The 20,891-nt window shown below is 37.8% G+C and overlaps 3 protein-coding genes across 14 annotated transcripts in view; 2 read left to right on the top strand and 1 right to left on the bottom strand.

Annotated features, from left to right (window-relative positions):
• Nucleotides 1–717: 717 nt before the first annotated feature.
• Nucleotides 718–15,968, top strand: LOC123517092 (ero1-like protein). 8 transcript variants are annotated; one of them, XM_045276973.1, is made up of 15 exons: nucleotides 781–1,105; nucleotides 1,273–1,420; nucleotides 1,872–1,991; nucleotides 2,291–2,374; nucleotides 3,131–3,238; nucleotides 4,163–4,284; nucleotides 5,946–6,128; nucleotides 6,601–6,638; nucleotides 6,972–6,989; nucleotides 8,268–8,360; nucleotides 8,802–8,939; nucleotides 9,297–9,414; nucleotides 9,777–9,930; nucleotides 10,219–10,367; nucleotides 12,105–15,968. In XM_045276973.1, the coding sequence occupies exons 2-15, from the start codon at nucleotides 1,277–1,279 to the stop codon at nucleotides 12,157–12,159; spliced, it is 1,524 nt and encodes a 507-aa protein (XP_045132908.1). In that variant the 5' UTR covers nucleotides 781–1,105; nucleotides 1,273–1,276; the 3' UTR covers nucleotides 12,160–15,968. The 8 variants fall into 8 exon arrangements, with proteins under 8 accessions (XP_045132912.1, XP_045132908.1, XP_045132907.1 ...); XM_045276972.1 differs by having other exon boundaries at nucleotides 782–941; nucleotides 6,592–6,638; XM_045276971.1 differs by having other exon boundaries at nucleotides 782–1,105; nucleotides 1,276–1,420; nucleotides 6,592–6,638.
• A 153-nt stretch (nucleotides 15,969–16,121) lies between these two features.
• LOC123517093 (WD repeat-containing protein 89-like) lies at nucleotides 16,122–18,880 on the bottom strand. Its single transcript, XM_045276978.1, has 2 exons — nucleotides 18,693–18,880; nucleotides 16,122–17,792 (listed from the first exon to the last, which is right to left on the bottom strand). Exon 2 carries the CDS (start codon nucleotides 17,747–17,749, stop codon nucleotides 16,640–16,642), a length of 1,110 nt encoding a protein of 369 aa, XP_045132913.1. The 5' UTR covers nucleotides 17,750–17,792; nucleotides 18,693–18,880; the 3' UTR covers nucleotides 16,122–16,639.
• A 310-nt stretch (nucleotides 18,881–19,190) lies between these two features.
• Nucleotides 19,191–20,891, top strand: part of LOC123517091 (zinc finger protein 83-like) — a 28,293-nt gene continuing 26,592 nt past the window's right edge. For 2 of the 5 annotated variants that reach the window (XR_006678389.1, XR_006678388.1), the window contains exon 1: nucleotides 19,462–19,644. The gene's annotated coding sequence lies outside the window, so the exon portion shown is untranslated. Of the gene's footprint in view, nucleotides 19,303–19,460; nucleotides 19,645–20,891 lie in introns of those variants that run through there. The other 3 variants (XM_045276968.1, XM_045276967.1, XM_045276969.1) reach the window with 3 other exon arrangements.

Raw genomic sequence — 20,891 nt, 5'->3', positions numbered from 1 at the left:
CCGCACGTAGCACCGCCAGTCCGCCACATACACGTCCACTCAAACACACGCAAGTCGATGGCGATTCTCTCTCTCTCTCTCTCTCTGAGAGCATATTAACAACAGTTACAGTAATAGTGAACAATATGCAAACTTTTATTATGAAAAAGAAAAACTTCGTAAAGACTCAAATAATGCTTATGTATAGTAAAGCTCTTGAAAGAAATATCAGTCATTTTTATCTAATATCACATCATATGGTTTTATGATTTCGTGCTATTGATATTATAATAGATGCACATTTCAAATTACTATTGAGATTAAAAATTCCCACCTACTCAGATGAATTTTTTCAATCAGCTTTTCAGTTTCTAGATACAATCTACAGACATATTTCTCAGGAATTGGGCGCCAGTTTCACACCAGGAGAGAGTATGTGCCAACCTCATACCTAGCACATTTCCGATAAAGTCGATAGGTGAAAGTGAAGTAGGTAGAAAACTGGTTACATTTTTTTTCCCCCTTGTTAGTGAGAGAAAGAGAGACATGATTATTTTGCAGCAACAGTGTACAATGAAATAATTTCCACCAAGGGCAATAGTCCAAAAAGTAATGAACGATGTATGGGTGTTAAACAAGGATGATGTAACTGAATTTCGCGGGGCTAGAGATTAGCGTCGGCCACGTCAGGTAAAGGTCATGATTGGTATTCCTCCGCTAAACTCCCTCCCTGCACGCCTTCTTATAAACACGAATAAGCCTTGACTAGCAGCGGATTCCAGCAAGTGTATATGTGTAGGGATGCACCTTCAACAACGTGTGGAATCAGAATGGAAGGTTGAAGTTGGTTGTTACTACTTTATTTTTCGTAGTAGTGTTTACAAGTGGTGTGTGGCGCGGCGGATCAGCTGATGACGCAAGGCAGTGAGTGAGCGAGTGAGGGCGGTGGAACTCTAGCAGAGGTAAACAGCCGCCCGGACACTACGGACATAGCATTCTTTACTCCCATACCAGGCCGGGGATTACATCTGGCCGGTGTCCACTCTTCGTATAAACCGTCCTCTCTCTTTCAAGCTTGACAGAATAGACTGAAATATAAAGAAAAGTAGAGGAGTGCCAAAAAAAGGTGTCTATTAGAAAGATGTTTCATAATGTTTGGTGTTGATTTCTGTGTTATTTCACTTTTTCTAGTTATTTATTATAATTCATGAAATGCAGATGTGGTATAGAACTGCGACGGTTTTGTACACGTTAAAGCGGTGAAGTATTGATATGTCTGTCTGTTTACATAAGGAGGATGACAACTGGCGGGAGGGTGGTGCTGGTGGCGGCGGTGTTGGTAGTGGGCGTATTGCTGCAGCCGTGTTGGGCGAGCTTCTTCGGCAGCGGCAAAGTTAACACCAAGAGGGACACTGCTGCTGGAGAGAGGTGTTTCTGCCAGGTGGGTGAGCGAGTGTAGTGTGTCGTGTGTGTGACATATGGTGACAAGAGATTAATAGAAATTAGCGTGAATCAGTCGGTGATCGCACATTTTCCTACTTTGGTATTTGCATTCCTGCAGACTTGAGGATTTGTAAGCCAATCGGTATATGGAAAGTAGGGTTGTATTAGATATCAAAACAAGTTAGTGCATATATTTTCCCAGATCGTTATACAAGGTTAAATGGAAAGTGACCAAGTGATATTTTTTTCCCCAGTGTTGCTACATTGAAAAATAATGAAATATGAAAATCTCTTTCATATGGTGGTATTTCATTACTGGTTCCTTCCTTATTGTTTTGGAATACCAAGAGAGTGAAGCTTAGTTGATAGTGCATTTGTTGTAGTCCAGATGGACAGCATGACTACCTTCATGCAGAATTGTGTTGTTATGACAATTTTTTCACCCTCAGCTGAAGGGTGCTATTGATGACTGTTCGTGTTCAGTGGAGACGATAGACAGTTTCAACAATCTGAAGATATACCCACGACTCAACAGTCTCCTGCAGCAGGTCTTCTTTAGGTACTGGAAGGTAAGGCACTCAAAGAAGACAGATAACACTGTCATCATCATTATTATTAGTAGTAAGAATGAAAAAGATAGATCACTGATCTATTATTTTTCATATCATGTGTTTCTATATAAAGTGTGTAGTATGTGCAGGGTGCCTATGAGTGTATCCTTTCAACGTAAACTGTACAGCGTCATATTATGATCTTGTTGTGACACATTGTATTCTGTACCAGATCTGTAATTCCTGTACCACTTAATCAATTCCTGTTCATAAATTCATATTTTAGTCATTAATTCATATGTTTAATGTATCCACAGGTAAACCTGAACAAGAAGTGTCCATTCTGGGAGGATAACAGTCAGTGTGCCATTCGTTACTGCAGTGTTCAGCCGTGCACTGATGTGAGTATGCAATATGCATGGTCTTGTCTTACCCCTTCAGCAGATGCTCCTTATTCCTGGTATTTTTTCTTTCATAAATCAACCTAAACATTTCAGTTTGTTTTCTTCTTATAAAATGCTTTTCCTTATTAATCTGTTATTAAACTTTTATTTTATTACTTAATATGATTTGTGCCTAGAAATTGGTATTTTCATTGGTAATAGTATTCATTAAATATGATTTTGTGAGGTTGGAAATGGGCAACACTACATCATAAAAAAATGACAAACAGGTGAGCCAAGAAAAATGAAGCTGTATAATGATGGCCCATTGTAAAGTACAAATTTAGTGATGATTGGAACATGACCAGTGTTATCAGGTGTATCCTTGATATAAAAAATAAATTACTGGAAACTATACCACATTGTTTAAAGTCAATAGAGTGTTTTCCTGGCATTGATTCAGCTTATTGTATTCTTTGCTCCATTCTTTGTCCCCCAAGTTTCAAATATCTGTTGGTTAAAGGACTTCCCTGTCAGGTGATACTCTGCCTCAAAAAATCCTAATAGGTGGTGGTGATTAACTCATTAATTTTTCCTCTTTTGTTAATTTATTTTTGTTAGTTTGATTTTAAAGTTACTTATTTTGGATTTGTTTTGGGTTTTATGAAGGTTTAGTTTTAAAATACCTTATTTTGGGATTGATTGAGTTTTCTGAAAGTCTGTTACTTCTGTCAGATTAATTCACATACCTGTGTTATTGCATTTATCTTTTAGCAAGAAGACATTTCATCATCTGAGAAGCATGAAATCCCTCAAAGCTCGTCCAATAACCTTTCAAGACTGATAGAAAACTTTGTTGAAGGTGCAAAGTCATGTGAGAAGGTTATGCTGTGCGGAGTGCTGCTGCCTCCTATTTTGTTAAATTTTTATTTTATTTTTATTTTTTGGTTTGTGATTGTTTTGAAATGTTTAGAAGCTGCATGAGATGAGGTGCTGTCTTGTGAATGTGAAGTTTAAGTTTGTATTCACAGAAAGAGATCTTGTTTTTGACAATAAATCACATTTCATTTTGAGATTTGACTGAAAATTACTATTCACATTGGTACTTAATCTGTACATATCATACCATGATTGAAGAAAAGGAAAAGGCATTATTGGAATTGACATCAGTCTTTTCAGAATGGTGACGCTAGATAGTGTAAATGAGTGGATTTCATGATAATGTGTAGAAAAAAACAGTACTGCGCTCTAAAGTCTCTCCAGCATATCTTAGAACTTGTCACACACATGACAGCACCTTTGATACACACAGTGAGTCACCAGAGTATGTGACCCTGAGGGGAAAAAGAACGAACAGTTCCTTGTCACAACTTACTCCGAAAGCACCTTTTGTTTTGTTTGCACCTGCACTTGAAATAGCTTTTGGGAAATGTCTTGCTTGTGAATAATGTTTTTTTTGTTTAAGATTTGTGTTACTTGTCTACTTGTGCTTTCCCATGTCTTTGTAATCAGTCTTGTCCTTTTTTCCAGTGGTAAGTTTTGGGGCTATACTCACTAGTCAGTGGTATGTGAGTTGAAGTGTTACACCAAGCAACACAGACCAGTGATGATATAAAGTTAACTTAGCTGCAAGCACTTGGATAATAATGAAGATACCTACTACTATCTTGGCTTGAAGGATGTTAGGGAGAGAGTTAAAACTACCTGATAGAATGTAAAGAAAAGCACATAAAGAATAATTGTGTGCAGTAATATTTCATTCATTAGGTATAAAATGCATGCACCACAATGTTCTGAACTCTGCAGGTTCCTGAAGGCCTCAAGGGAAGAGCCGTAGAGCCAGAGAAGTCCCAGAAGGAGGTGAAATCCCTAGGCAGTGGAGGCTGTGATGATGAGAATGACTTGGGCTTTCTCAACACAACACTCAGGTCAGAAAGAAATCTATCTATATACCAGACTAGTAATTCCATACAGGGTGGCCACAGATAGATTAATTTCTCCCCTTCCCTTTGAATATTTTCTGCCCAGACATTTTTCTTCACCTCCATTAATCATAGCTAGTGAACTTAGTGTAGATAGTTATCCTCTTGATCTTTTCCCTTCAAAACATTTTGAACTCACTCTTTTCCCATCATATTACCCTCTGATCAGTTACTTTTTTTGTTCTCATATATTCCCTTAATCTTTGTTTATGAAACCAATAATCAAGGATAAATTGAATAATTTTCTATGGACATTGCTTCAGTATCATTATGTGGTAGTATCAAATATGCTTTGGGAAGTGTCTAGAAGGGAATGCCTCACCATGTAAGCTGTACACATGCTGATAATGCAGCCATTTTCAAAAGAATGAATGATATATAATTTGTATAGAAGTACATGATTGAATTAAAGATCTTAATAGGAAAGAAAGATCACTTGCAAAGTAGGAGGATAAGCTATAGAAATATGTGTGATGAAAGAGGTACTATAAGGTAGAACAACCCAGGAGGGAATATGACAAATCCAGACCTTATGAGACACTCCTGAAGGATTTTTAAATATCTCCACTTTCTCCAATATGTAACAATGAGGCCATTATCTCCTGTGGTAGCAGTAAAGAGTAGTGAGTGGCAAGACACAGAGGGACAAGGAACCAGAACTAACAGGTTTGCCAAGGCTTAATACGCATTTTTAGATCTCTACTGTTACAACATCTTCTATGCCTATGGCACCCCTACACCTCACATTTCTGATCTGTGTACCATACAGTACTTTCTTACACTACTCTAGGGCATTATAATCTCCGAGTTATGCACACCCTTTTTTTCAGACTCATTAGGATTCATGCTTTAACTGCACATATATTAGTTCCTTGGAGGAACCTAGATGCTAGGTAGGTTGCCTTACTCAAGGAGGACAGTGTACACAGGATGGTCAACCATATTGGCCCTGAGCTTTTTTGTAGCCTTAACTTTTTTGTGACAGTCTACTGACCTAGTATTCAACCCTCTTAACAGAGCATTCCATTGGGGAAGAAAAGTGAGCCCAAGGGGACACCAAAAGTGCACCATGGTCTTAGTTTGGTGTTAGTTAGGCCATATATGAAGGACGGATGTTCTATGGTGTGTGACTGCTTGGTGGAGGCCACCTTGGCCCTGGACAATAGGCTCAACCTTGTGTTGGGGGTTACTGAACCCAGAGTGTGCAGTTTGGGGTGCCATAGGCACAGTATGGGTTGCAGAGTTGGAGATCTAAATACATGTATTAAGTCTCAGCAAGCCTGTTCGTTCTGGTTCTTTGTCCCTGGGATGTTCTGGTTGGAACTTCATCATCAGTGACACCAGCCTCTCCGTGCCTTACCACTCACTACCATTATCACACGGGGTAATGCCCTCACTATTACAGGAATTTTTGGGACAGGGAGAGGTGAGGGGTCTTCTGTCATGGCCACTCTTGAAATATATTTTAGGACAAAGTGAGGTATAAAAAAAAAGATGACTTCTCTAAAATAACATGTGCTTATTCATATTTTGATTACAAAGAAGTGCAACATTGTCTCCTCTCTGAACTATGTAAAAGCAATATTTTTCTTTCCTCTGGCTTGCAGCAAGGAATCTATGGATGACTTTGTGAAGTGGGCAGCCCATGACAGCTTCTGTTACATTGATGACGATGACTCTGAGGGCAGCGAGTATGTGGACCTGTTGCTGAACCCAGAGCGCTACACAGGCTATGCTGGTCCATCTGCCCACCGCATCTGGAGGTCCATTTACCAGGAAAATTGTTTCAAGTGAGTGATTGAGGTTTATTTTCTCTCTCTCTCTCTCTCTCTCTCTCTCTCTCTCTCTCTCTCTCTCTCTCTCTCTCTCTCTCTCTCTCTCTCTCTCTCTCTCTTTCTTTCTTTCTTTCTTATGGAAGGTAAATTGGCTGAGTTATTCTCTCTTTTCTATATTACCAGTTGTAAATGTAAAGTTATGACTACATAGATGGTGATGGTCCTGAAGGGCTATGCTATGGGAACAAATGCATGTGATCTGGACACTAAGCAAGATTTACCATGTAGTACATAGAATTTTAGGTACAATAAGCAGAAGACACCTATTTCAAAAGAAGCTGGAAAAATACCAAACAATTGTAAACACACAGTGCATTGGTGGAAATGTTGATATAACCCACCACTATATGCCAGGTGATGAATATATGAATTTCCTGTATGTCTCAACAAAGTGATGCAATACATGGCCTATTTGCAGGCCATCCAGGAATCTAGGACCATATGCTGACTTCAGTAACATTGGAGGTGAGTAGCAGTGAGCAGCTGGAGTGGTAGGGTTAGAGGCATGTTGTTGATTTATTGAGAAAGATTATTAAGATCACTTTCGAAGCTCTTGAGTATTACTGTGCTGCTATGAGGAAGGCTGCCATTTCAATCTTGCAGTGATGCTCTTCAGATTTTTTATATATCTACAGTAAATCTAATTTTATGATACATGGTTGGCTTTACTTTTTTATTTTGTTTTTCTTAGTGATTATTAGAAATGTTGCTTTCTAATTCTAGGTATGCTGCTTGTGCCTCATGAGATATTTACTTACCCATAATTTTTCCTCCCCCTCCCCTTTTTCATAAGCACAGCTGATGAGTTCCTGCAGGGTAAGTCTTGTATCCAGTAGGTGGCGGTTCGCTTTGGTGGAGGAATACTTCGGTACAAATCAGGCTTTGTAATGATTGGTTATGTATGAGAAATCTCTTCCAGCTTTGCTAAATTTGATTAATTGGCTAATGGTGCATTGCCATGAAAACCTCTTTGCTGAAAATATGATTCTCTACTTTAAATTCACAATTACTTGAACAGATTCACAGCAACTGAATTTGTTGCATGATGAAGCTTTGCATATAAATTATTAGCTTAAAAAAGTTCCTCTGCTACATTCAGTGAACTGCATGGTTTTTGTTCTGAATATCAATTTTCAAGAATTAGAACTACTCACCTGTTTAGATGTCCTTCATTTTCTTATTAAATGTTGCACAGATAACCCAAAATGTTTGTTTGTAAAACTGGTGCTGTGGAGGACTAGCCTGTTCCATCTTAATTGTTGTAGTTGTGGCTGTAGATATTCCAAATTGAGATGCTATGATGGACTTGTCTATATGAACTTAACACACATTGCATTATTCTGTATTCTCTTGAATATTCAGATGTACATAATTGCCAATATTGTTATGAGAGGAGTCAGTTTGGTGAACAGCTTCATAGATGATTAATTCTAAGTTTTACACTTAGAATTGACTGTGCAGATTGTTTCCTGCTAGATACTAAACAGGGGTTAAGGTTTTACAGTTGTGTGCCTTGTAAGAATTAGCAAGACCATCTTACAAAGGTCTAGATGACTGGCTTGTATTTCAATTGTCTGTATTATGGTAAATTCCTTATATGTATCTTGTGCTTTGCCTACATAATTCTACATATTATGTAATCTCCAATAGCTGCTAAGCTTGTAATTGTTGTGATTTTCATATTTTGATCAGAAATGCTGTCTACATGGCAATGCTTATTTTAGAGTTCACTAGTGATCTACTTTTTCTCTGGGTATGGCTCAGTTACAAATAGTTGGTTAGCAGGAATTATGATTAAATGCTTTGATTTATTTATGAAATATTGCATAAATGCTGAAAGGAAGTGCATGTATGATTAAGTTTTAAGTAAGTTGATTTTTCCATCAATGCTAAAATAGATTGTGACACAAGTGCAGAGATATGAATAGCTCATTTGCTTATGTAAAAAATAAATAAATAAAAAAATAATAATAATAATAATAACTGACTTCCCTAGGCAAAATATAGATTCATCTTGAGATGATAAAACACTAATAATAAAAAGCTGTATTGACAAAGTTTGTGAATACCACTAATATTATTACCGTCTTTCAGACATGTGCCTGGAGAAACGTGCATTTTACCGAGCTGTTTCTGGTCTTCACAGCAGCATCAACATTCACTTGTCTGCTCGATATCTGCTCTCAGGTGTGCCTTCAAAACTTTTATCTTATAACTGATATTAAAAGATTATGAGAGAGTTGGCTGAATGAGCAAAGCATGGGGCGTTATGATGTCTTTAATATATGGAGTGGCTGAAAGAAGAGATATTAGTGAAGGTGATTGGATTTAATGAGAAAACTTTTAAGCCAGAGGTGAATGTCTGTGGAGAAAGGAAGCATAGCTGTGCATGATATAGATGAACAGAGAGCAGTTGAGTGCATGAATGTAAACAGCCTTGGTGAGTTTTAATAAAACAGATCAGACCAGGATTTGCTAGTCATGCTGCTGGAGTCTCTCTCTCTCTCTCTCTCTCTCTCTCTCTCTCTCTCTCTCTCTCTCTCTCTCTCTCTCTCTCTCTCTCTCTCTCTCTTCTTTTTTTCTTTTTTTCTTTTTCTTTATTTTAATTCTGTGCTCTTCTAATAACAGACCAGAATGGGTTTGATGTATCTGCTGAAGGCATTTGGGGACCCAATGTGGAGGAGTTCCAGCGCAGATTTGACCCAGAGCTGACAGGTGGCGAGGGACCCAAGCGTCTCAAGAACCTCTACTTCCTGTATTTACTTGGTGAGTCATCTCTCTCTCTCTCTCTCTCTCTCTCTCTCTCTCTCTCTCTCTCTCTCTCTCTCTCTCTCTCTCTCTCTCTCTCTCTCTCTCTCTCTCTCTCTCTCTCTCTCTCTCTCTCTCTCTCTCATCTTTAGAACATAGATCCAGTCATATGTGCATTTTGGTGCTTAATGGTTTGTTTGATCATTCTTATACTGGGATGAGACTCAAGAGTTATAATTTGAATTGTTCTTAAGGTAAATATTGATATGGCCTTTTTATTTTTTTTCTTCCCTCTTACTTTAGATTTTGTAAAAGAGCACTGAAGAATAATTTTCAAGCCTGATATTTTATATTCCTTATTTTCTTCACCAAAAGAGCTGAGAGCTCTTGCCAAAGCAGCACCATATTTGCAAACTCAAGAATTCTACACCGGCAGTGAAGAAGACGACAGGGATGTCAAAAAGGCCGTCACAGACCTGCTCTCCATTGTGAAGTAAGTGAATTTTTACATTGCCATCATTATCAATATAATTATTATTATTATCATGATAATGCACAGTACATATGTAGCCATTGCAGCCTCAGGTCCTTTCATCATTACCACCTTGATGTTGGTGAATTTCTTTTGTTAAATAATCAGAATAACAAAGAATGATAAATATATAGATACTTTGCTATCATTAAAATGCAGTACAGGAAAGCAAACATTACAACTATAGACTGCATTTGAATAATAGATCATCATGAGTAGAGTACACAGTGCATAGTACAGGCAAACATCACCTACCAGTATTTTAAATTCCCAAAATCTGAACATTGTGGATGAAATGCCAGTTAATTCCCGTTTATTTTCAGGAGCTTTCCTGACCACTTCAACGAGCACTCAATGTTCACGGGGGGACTCCAGGCAGCCAAGCTCAAGGAGGAGTTCCGAGAGCACTTCCGTAACATCAGCAGGATCATGGACTGTGTGGGGTGTGACAAGTGTCGTCTTTGGGGCAAACTCCAGGTACAGTTGTTGTGTGGAAGGTGCAAGACAATCCAATATTACCTTTAATTCTTACTGAATTTTCTTTTTTTCTAGATCTAACTCTTCATTTTTTATAGTGGTGTTGAGGTTATTAGAGGGATGTAGTATTTGCAAACTTCTTCAATATGTATGTGCAGCTGTGAATCTGGCTGATTTATGTAAAAGAAATGGTGTATATAATTTTTTAAGATTTTAATATTTTTTTCAGGTTTACGTATTTAGTATTTGTTTTATTTATTTATTTATTTATTTATTTTACATTTCCAGATCACTGGGTTAGGGACAGCACTGAAGATCTTGTTCTCAGGCAACTTTGACCACCCAGTTGACCAGCAGCTCAACCTGTCAGCAGTGAGACAGACTAACTTCCAACTGTCAAGAGAGGAAGTTGTTGCTCTATTCAATGGATTTGGAAGGTAAGTCTTATATTCTTATTCATTGTTGATACATTGTAATACCTTTAGGCAGAGCAACATTGAGGTGTAGTCTTGTGTGTTTATCAGGTTGATATTCACTCTTAACCTCTTGGACATGAGGACGTGTACAGTAGAGACTCGGTACTCGAACTTAATTTGTTCCAAATGGCTGTTCACATATCAAAAAGTTCAACTACTGATACCTATAAATCAGGTCATTCGTTCTAACCTTAGCAAAACTTAAATTTACAAAAATTTTGATGTAAATTTCTTTGAAGATTTTGACTTGTACTTATCATAAGTGAAGGCTGGTGATGGATAATGTAAAAGAGGAGGGGAGAAGGGTGAGGAGGAGGAGGGAGGTTATTTGTTGGAGGACAAGTCACCATCCATGAAAACTTGTGGTAAATCCTCTCCTGGTGTGATTTCTGTGAACCCACTAGTGGTGGGCTGTGACTCACTAACACTTGCTCTTTCATTAGATTCCTTGTATTCACCATTGTAAACTACAGACAATGCAGGAGAATGTTTTTGTTCTCCAGACCATGGTGCAGCGGTGGGCTAGGGATGTGCATTGGAATACCAGTATTTTACCTTCAATGTTACTGGTATCAGAACGGGACAACTGGCAACAGTGGAGAGCGAGGCCAGGAGCTTTTTTTACAATCATATGTGCAGGCGTTCGAGTACCAGATATTTTTTTGAGTACCAGCTCGAACTCTTGCGGCGTTCAAGTATTGAAAAGTTTGACTTTTAAGACGTTCGAGTATCGAGTCTTCACTGTATTTTGCTTTCTTGGAGCGCTTGTGATATATCCAAGGACACATATTGCATCATGGCTGGGTGCTGCTAAGATTCCCCTATCCCCTCCCCCCCAGTACTATAAGAGATCATTCAAAATGTGGGTCGTGTATGATTAAATGGCTTACTTGACTTTAATCATTATTGCAAAAATGCTTATAGCAGGATAGGATAAGTACAGCACCGATGTGCCCTGCTGGCAATAATTTTATTTTATTTATTTTTTTATGAAACCAAGAGATTAGTTTACCATAAAGATGAATGTTTTCTGTTGTTTGTTATTTTCAGAAAATGATCAAGAACAGGCAAACTATAATTTTTTCTCTAATATTTGCGTGAGTTTATTTCATAACATATGTTCCTGGTATGAAAAATCACTTATCATCATTACTTGTTTGTTGTTTGTTATTTTCAGAGAGAGAGAACAGAGAGATAATTTTTCTCTAATATTTGCGTGAGTTTAGAGAGAGAGAGAGATAGTGCTACCTCTAAGTCTGGTATTCTCCCAGCCCAGATATGGTACCAGGAGCCATTTCCTGTTGTCCAGAGTGAAGAGGTTAAAAGAGCTGGCCTAGAAATTTCACTCTGCCTCCAGTTAAGAATGGAATCAAAGAGCAGTTCTCTAGTCCATTTGAAAAAAATTTTTGTGTTTAGCAATCCACTCTTTCTCCACTCATGTTCACTATATTGAGGGTTACCATAATTTACAATAACTGGGAGAATGTTTTGGGCTGAAAGACTGAGCTGGTTGGAATATCTGGTAAAAGTTAGCAAATACACAAAACCATGAATATGCAGGGGAATACTCTATTGATACATACTCTACAATTATTTTTATTACACTTTGCATAAGCTAAATCTGTGAGTTGTTTTTATAAGTAGTATTTATCAAACATGATGGCAGCTTTCTCATATTCTCTTCCCAACCTCCCACAGGCTAAGCCGCAGCATTCTGGAGTTGGAGAATTTCCGGCAGAAAAGTCAAAGATAATAAAGGAAGGAATGGTGCTGAAGAGGAGCTCATTCTGTGATATTTATTGTACTTCCTGTTCTTGGTTACAAATATTACTGATTGATCCACCAACATCTTCTGGGCCTGCTGATGGTTCAGGTGTACCTTGTCCTACTGTGTACACTGAGGGAAGATACCCATTAGGAAGTACGTACACACACACACACACACACACACACACACACACACACACACACACACACACACACACACACACATATTGGTACTTTAGGCTTTTATAACTAGACTGGCATACCAAGTGAATGCTGTTGGCAGTACAAGAGGTTAATTAATCAAGCACTGTATGGTTGTAATCATCAATGATGTATGTTAAAGACTTCACCTAGTCCTTCATAGGGAATAGTGTACTGTAGGTGTTTTATTGTGACAGTTGGATAAAGGGAAAAAAAAATATCCTGTGTGACTTATTATGCATTTTACATTTTAGCTTTGAAAAATAGAAGTTACAGATTTCTTACTGCAGGTTTCATGTACTGCAGACTGTTAAAGCTTGTAGGAGCTTAGAAAATTAAGCTGGGTTCAGTTTTACTGTGTATGTTTATTTCAAGGATGTAGGTGTCAAACTTTTGTTTTTGTTTTTGTTTTTGACATTGTTGAAGTTGCAAGATTTTGTTGCTTTAGATATTTATTTAAGAATTATTTGTTGATGGTGTCTGTCTGTTATTATTTTTAAGTATTCTCTTGGATTATATTTTTAATGATCTAATACTGTAATGTTCAGTAACACTACTTAGATTATTGTCTGATTGATCATCTTTGTCATAAAAAACACATTCATCATCATATATTGAACCTCTCTCTCTCTCTCTCTCTCTCTCTCTCTCTCTCTCTCTCTCTCTCTCTCTCTCTCTCTCTCTCTCTCTCTCTCTCATCCTTGACATGCTTATGTTAGCTTGGCATATGTAACTAATGCTTGATATTTCATTACCATTTATTTATTCCATTGATATTCTCTTCATGGTATTGTGTTATAGATGCAAACCAGTAAAAGGTGGATCAGCCACCTAGATAGAATGGCAGAAGGTTAAATGGCTAGTGAAGTATGTATGAGTGTGGTAGAGGAAGACATAGTGAAATACAAGGACCATGTAGGTGTACATGAGAAGAAAGAATGAGAGGACTACATTAAATATACAAGGAAGAAATCTCTGACACTTATAAAGTATGACATGGAGGAAGGAAGAGTGAGCAGAGCATGATGGATTTATTCCTCTGTAACTTTGAGGAACTTGACAACTTAGGATTGACTAACTATCTCTTACCCCAGCTTATACTGTGAATGGAATATTTGCAGTCTTACTGAAAGTGGCAACTATGAGCATCCCTGATATTCTAGTCTTAGTGCAACTTGGCTCAATACATACATATATCAGTATACCTATATACCAGACCAACAATTGCACATTGGATGGCCCAGACAGACCACGACACATTCATACACACTTCATTCATACTCTTATCCCTGTTTGCCTTTGGAGCAAGAGACAGTCACAGTCTCATTGACCATCTTACTACACTGCAGGAGGCTAAGCATAGCAATACATAAAAAATATCATATAATCATTACATCTAAAAGTTGCACCATTACTTGCTATTTCATCAGGAATAGGCATGCTCCTCTACTTGCCAGTGAAGTGGTATGAAGGCCACCGTCCACCAAGGCTGTTCTTGCACAGTATATATATAAAAAAATAAATAAATAAAAAAAAAAATTAGCAAGAAATAATAAATAACCAATGGTGCACTAATATTAATAACTCCTGTGTAATACTATATTTCTCAGCCATTTTTGTATTTGTATACTTTGCTCCAATCATAATCATGTGTAAGATTTTTGTTTCATGATTTCCATACACAGTTATTTTCTCATCACAAATATGCAGTTCCTTGAAGCTTTAGCTTCCTCACAGTAATACACTTGAAATACATACAGCACTTGTGTGCGTGCATCACGACCAAACCATCTCATCTGCAACATTTCATTTCCATTGATTTGCATTATCATTTACTACTGTAACTTGCAGTGTAGCAATCACCATGCTCATTACTTGCATCTTCACATGTGTGCAGTCTTTTCAAGCTAGAGGATTGAAGTTAGTTTGCTGATTGCATGCATTCCCTCTATACAGATAGGAATTAGTTTCTGTACTGTACAAGTTGTACAATTCTTGTCTCACTTGCCTCTTCTTTGCTTGGTGCTGTGCAAAAGTTCTACCAATTCTAAAAGTGGTAGAATCTGTAATAACTCCAGCTTCTACTTGTAGCTGGACCTCAAGACGAGTCAGTTTACTAAAGATATTTTGTATCTTTCAGATTATGGATAAGTAAATACCAAATCTGTGCTAGTATTATAGGACATAATGAATTGTAAGAATATCACATAAACCTTTCTCTAGCATTTCATCATACTGAAAAATTTTACCTAGTAACTTAGTATGATAACAAACTAAATTTACATGTAAAATAATTGTTATAGATTTTCATGCAACAAATGTTTACTTAATTTTATTTGGATGTAATTTTTCGAATTGCTGTGGATATTTTCATTTACTTTTATTGGAGAAATGAGAAAAAGAAAATTCGAGTAGCAGACAATGTGAATGTTGTCTTAGCACTCATTAAGTTTTTGCAGAATATAGACACATGGTTGACATGTAATTCACACCAGCATATGTCTACTTATGACTCGCCCAACTTTAGAACACTTCCAATACAAAATTGATTGCAAACATCACCTTTAGATGTCTACAAAACACAAACATGATTTCTGCAGTGTTCTGTTTACCTGCAACACTGACTGACCCCGAGTCTTGTGGAATCCTAGCTTGTGGCCAATGGCCATTGCCAGTTTCTTGGTTGGTGCAAGCTTTGCCTAATAAGATGTCTACATACATTACAGCTGTTTTGAAGCATGTGGATGTTGTCTGTTGCATGAGTAAAGTTTATGTTGCAGCAAGCAGAATTTTTCTATGGACAGTCCCCATGTATCTTCAGTTGCAACCTTTAAACTGATTTTGAAAATCTTTATAAATACACGTGCTGAATACAGAAATAAGATTAGCATAGTATTTTGTCTAACATTCTTCTCACAAAGAACTGTATCCTTATGGCTGCTGGCATCAGCAGGTCATTTTTGTGTCCTTAACTGTACAGTGACTGCAAACATTGCAAGCCTCATTATTCCTTACTATTATCTGTTCAAATGAAGAACCACCGTAAATTCTTGTGCATGATTAGTTTTACATGTGGATATATCTTCCCACTTTTCTTTCATGTGCATATTTTATGATTATTGATTGTGTGATTAACAATACGTTTGACTGATGAGCACTGCGTGGAAAGGGACATGGTTGGTCTATGAATTTGACTCTGCATGACCATTTACTATAATGAGCACATGTACTGTACAGGAGAAACTGATGCCACAACTCACCTAGTTACAGCATCTTGAGAAGAGTATGCACAGATATCTCACACAACTAGCTACTTCACATCAAACGTAGTATATCTGCATGTAACTGTGGCTTCTGTCAGTCATGGATGGCTCTTTGCTTTTCCAAAGGGCCAGTGACTGTTCCTCCTCCAAATCTATTTATGCAACAGAAACTGAGTTTGATAACCATTTACAGGCTTTCTAATGGGAATATTTTTCACAGACAAGTAGCTTGTGTATGTATCCAGTTTGTTAATGAAAGCAAACAACTGAAGACTTTGTACTTTGAAAAAAAAAAAAAATTAGTGAAACTAAAACAAAATCAATTGATTAAGGATTGTTTTCTTTTCCAATAAATTGTTATCTTGGTCTTCAAGGTCAGAGAAAGATGGAGTTTTCATGTAGATATTTAGAGCAATTTAGTAATTTTTGACAAAAATCTTAGCAGTCCATAGGATGCATGTCAGGTAGTAATGAAACACTGCCATACTTCATGTGACACTTCTAAAATTGCTCCAGCACATTGCAGCTCCAGCAAGTCAGTGTTTTCCATATACATCATTTAACACGACATGACATTCACACTCTGACAAGGTAGGTGAATGAAAAATCCTAATTTCTTGGATACAGCACACTTTTTCTTAATTTTTCCAGTTTTTACATCCACTTTCCCTAGTCGATCATATTTAGTAGGATGCCTCCTAAGGACCATGGATTTACATTTATTTTGAATACATGTTATATCAATCATGTACTCCTTTATCTGCCAAATCTATAGATATGTATGTACATATAATGTGCCAATGTTTTGTAATTCTTTTCCTAATTTACAGTAAGTTAAAATAATTCATGAAAATACACTGAATACTTTATTTGTATCAAGCAACAAAGTCAATTATCATGAATTAATATTTTTATGAACTTGAGAGCCTATTAATTTTCTTGGCTATGTAAAATCAACATTCATGCACAAATAGAACCATAACATAAACATTCACATCTAAGCTAATAAGGCTTATTTCTGTGCTGCTTTGTTTTTTTAGTCAAATGCTCTTTCCCTGTGGTTGCCTGTGTTTCAGGGCACCACAGCCTCACCACTCCACACTCTCCTCCAGTGAAGAAAGTGTCTGTCTGTGGCTGGTACAAGGCTGTGCGCGTCATGAGCAGTGATTGTCGAGCCACAAAGTTCCCATGTTGTCTCAATTGCCCAGAAGATAGGTCAAGCCTTAAAGTTCGCAGCGAGTCACTTTCTGATTCAGTGTGGAATCCAGCTAAGATAATCGGATCATCACTATGATTAAATACCATTGCAGACACAATATAGCTTTCATCTGATGTCTGGCACTTCATGGCACCAGCTATTTCCTCCCTGGAAAAGCTATGCAATGGTGCAGCTTCTCTTATGTCCCAGTACTGGAAAGTTTCCACATCTGTGGTTGCTGCCAGCCTCTCATACTTACTTCCATGACTTTGCCAACATAGTTTTGACACAGCCACCTCTGTATTTAAACTATATGTGAGAGCATCACTCTCAGAGTTCTGTGATATGTCAAATATATTAATTAACCCATCAGTAGAGGCTGCAGCAAGAATATCATCCTGATGTGGGTTGAAAACAATCTGAGAGATGTCATCCGTAGCAGACTCAAAATAGCTCCCAAGAACCTCCTTTCCACGAATGTCCCAGAACAGTATGAAAGCACCATGTTCCAACAGCTCTGTACCCCCACAAAGGATTCTTTCATTATTAGAAATATCAAAACAAGTGATAGGTTTAGAGTCAAGAGAAGTCTCATTTTTTCCCTGAAATTCTTTTTCACACTGGCTGGATCGCAGGTCCCACATTTTGATGGAGCCATCGACACTGCTAGTCCAGAGATTGTTGCTGTCACTCTGGGAGAACTTGATGCCAGTGATGGGCTCCAAGTGTGGCTCCAAGGTCAGTGTCTTTGTCAAGGTTTCTGTTTCCAATAATGACACTATCTTATCAGAGGAAGACACAGCCAGGGTCCTCCATTCATTGGCAGGGGCAAGCTCAAGGCAGTAGTCCTCCTCAGAGACACGGAGGCTTGTCACTGCTTTGTACTCCTTGGAGAATGGGGCTGCCATTTTCATTCTGGATGACTATTACAACTTTAGAGGGAGCCAATCTTCTCTTCTGAAAATACAGCAACACTGTAACAAGCACTAAATATACATTCTCTAGCTCTAAGAATATGAAGAAATAAATGTTTTGGGTTTCTAAGAGAGATCAAGGCATACCTGGAAGTATTTCTTAAACAGATATATGAGATATATAGATGGCTATTGAAAAACATACACTTTGTAAGAAATACTTAATTCTTTTTATATGTTCATACTTTTTTATGAGGATCACTTCCTTCTTGCTTACGAGATTTTATATGAAAGAACATGACAAATTAAACTAACAGACAAGTTATCTTGCCTTGGGATCAGTTTTTCAGTGATATTGTGATGTTGCAAACCAGAGCATCTCGCTGGCATGATCCACTCATATAAAATCTGGGGTGGCTGATCTTCATTCATGGAGAGCTATTGACCTTTAGACAATGGTAACATTCACTATGCAGTATCATAATTTAAAAGGATCTATACAAAGATGCTGCCAACTATAGTATAACACCATTAATTTTGTTGCAGCACATTATGCAGGGTTTTTAAATCATAGACATTTAGATTATAATGCAATATAGAAGTCTCTATATGCTCAGCACACAAAACTGTATCCAGCCATTACTTACATTCAATAAGTAATATAGATTTGTAATTAGATACTTACATTATTGACATTTAAGGGAGACCGTAAACAACCTTTGATGAAACACAAGATTTGTCGGTAAGTTGTAGAAAACACCAACCTACTATAATGAATCACGAGGTCTGTCGTCTATGTGATCATGGCATGGCTCAAAAGAGGTAAGAAAAGTTAATGAATAGCGTGTAGGCAGAACACACATTGAAAACATGTACGTAAGAACATGTTATTGAGACACTACATCGTGACTGATTTTCTTGTATCTCCAAGTACACCACTTACTTTTAAATATGGGAAGTGATGTATATTTCTCCCCCCGGCCGCTGTTACTGGGATATACAAGAAGAGCAGAGGGTGGGATGAGCAGGAGCCGCTGATAATCCCATCGTCACCTTACACGCTTCCCTCAGTGTCCGTCCCTCCACACGTGAGATTGTTTGTGTCTCTCTAACGGAATAATCTCTCTCTCTCTCTCTCTCTCTCTCTCTCTCTCTGGTGGTTGGGGGGTGGGTGGGGAATGATCAATGACATTTCGTTTTTATCTGAAGGCTGGACTTCATTCGTTCATTTAGGTAGTTAATCTTATTCATTTTTCTTTAACTGAATAAATCATGATTAAAAAAAAATCATATTTTGTACTACGGTGGTAGATCCATGTTCCAAACTTCCCACTGTCACTGCCGTAGCTAAGAAAAAAAAAAAAAAAAAAAAAAAAGGCTGAAGGCAGAACGAAGTATAGGTAGGTAATTTTAAGTAGTAGGTAGAGTGGTAGTTCCTTTGCGCACCTACCGTAGCTGAGACCGATCGGCCACCGGATCACCACTACGTATCACAAGATATTTAGAAAAAGAAATGTATCCAGAGGAAGATTTCAAATACTTCTTAAAAGATGGTTTGTGGACTGTATTTACTCTATAAGGACCTATAAGTGGACCTTTTTGTAACTTTATGTTGCCCTAGGTTGATGTCCTTAGAAAAAATCAGTAGATATGTTGGTAGAAAACAAGTCACAGGACCCTTTCTTTTTTTCCCCACCCTCCCTTATCGCCCCCGGTAAGGGATAGTGGGAAACACTTCGGAGGCAAAGCGACGCAAACAACCTTTCGTCTGCACATTGCGTCCCTCCCACTGCCACTTGTCAGGACCTGATGTTACAAAGGCTACTCCGTATCTATACTTACATTATCTCCCACTGTCAGGCAGAGAGGTAAAAAAATGGACCCTGATAGAAAAGGTTTGTGAGTTTGCCGCTGTTCTTTATATTTTCATGGATCTTTTATCCTATTAATCCAAAGTATACGACAATAGAGAGAGAGAGAGAGAGAGAGAGAGAGAGAGAGAGAGAGAGGACGTATTTAAAACATGTATGACAATTGTGGTGATAATGGTGTAGAGATGTAAACTATGCTACATTAGTCAGCTTAATTCCAACGTAACTTATTATACTTGAGTAAAGTTTCAATCTTTCGCCATACTCTTACCAGTGTCAAACTATTTTTTTCTGATAGTTTTCGATGTGTTTAGAATGAATCAGCACTTCGTTTCTGTCACAAATCAGTACTTTTTTTTTTATATATATTTCCCTTCTCCCTTCCTTCCCCCCAAAAAAAAACAGTCAATCCCCTCAGAAAGTAGTACCTACTCTATTGCGATGAAAACAAAAAAGAATATTACGTAAGGATAATCTTACCAGTAGCACCTCCTAACAAAGCAGTAAAATAATGACATTTAATGGTGAAATAGTTTATATCCAACACGTTTATTTGTAGTTTTATTTGGTAGCTGGCCATAGTGTGTCTTACACAGGCTCTTAAAGTTTTGTAAGTGCCTCTCAAAACTTAAGTCCACAATGATGAAGCTTGTCGTGAGCAAAGAGAGTTATCCATGTGTTGGTGAGCTTGTGGCCACTGTGATGTAGTACATTGTGATGTTGGGGGGTCCTTGAGGGGTCTGGGAGGGTACAGCTCCCTCTGCTAGAAGACATTTAGATTAGGGTAAAGATCCTAAGGGAAGTCAGGGGGCCAGCAGCCCAGTTAATTTAGTCGGGGGGGATCTGAGGGGGATGCAGCCTCTCCTGCTAGAAGACATTTAGGTTAGGTTTGGTAGGATTAAGGTAAAGACCTTAGGGGGATGGGGGGAGTCCCTCAGCTTGTCTAGGAGAGTGTGGTCTGGGGGATGCAGCTCCTCCTGCTAGAAGATGTTTATAGTCTGACCATTTTACCAAGAGCATTTTGGCATTAGCTTTTTCAGAGATTTCCTGGTCTGTGGTGGTGCCACACTTGTACCAATACACACCTCAAGTCAGGTACTTCATACTTAAAAATTAAATGGTGTTGTAGTATATATACATTGTGATTCTCTAAAAAGGCAAGTTAGTATATTTTATGTTCATTTTCAAATATATTTGCATTGTTTTTGCAAACACCACAATACTTAACAACATTTTCTCTGAGCATTGTCACATCCCTTTGGGTTGCTGAG

This window comes from Portunus trituberculatus, chromosome 41 (assembly GCF_017591435.1).
Source record: "Portunus trituberculatus isolate SZX2019 chromosome 41, ASM1759143v1, whole genome shotgun sequence".
Taxonomy (NCBI): domain Eukaryota; kingdom Metazoa; phylum Arthropoda; class Malacostraca; order Decapoda; family Portunidae; genus Portunus; species Portunus trituberculatus.
This window is presented reverse-complemented; position numbering and strand designations above follow the sequence as displayed.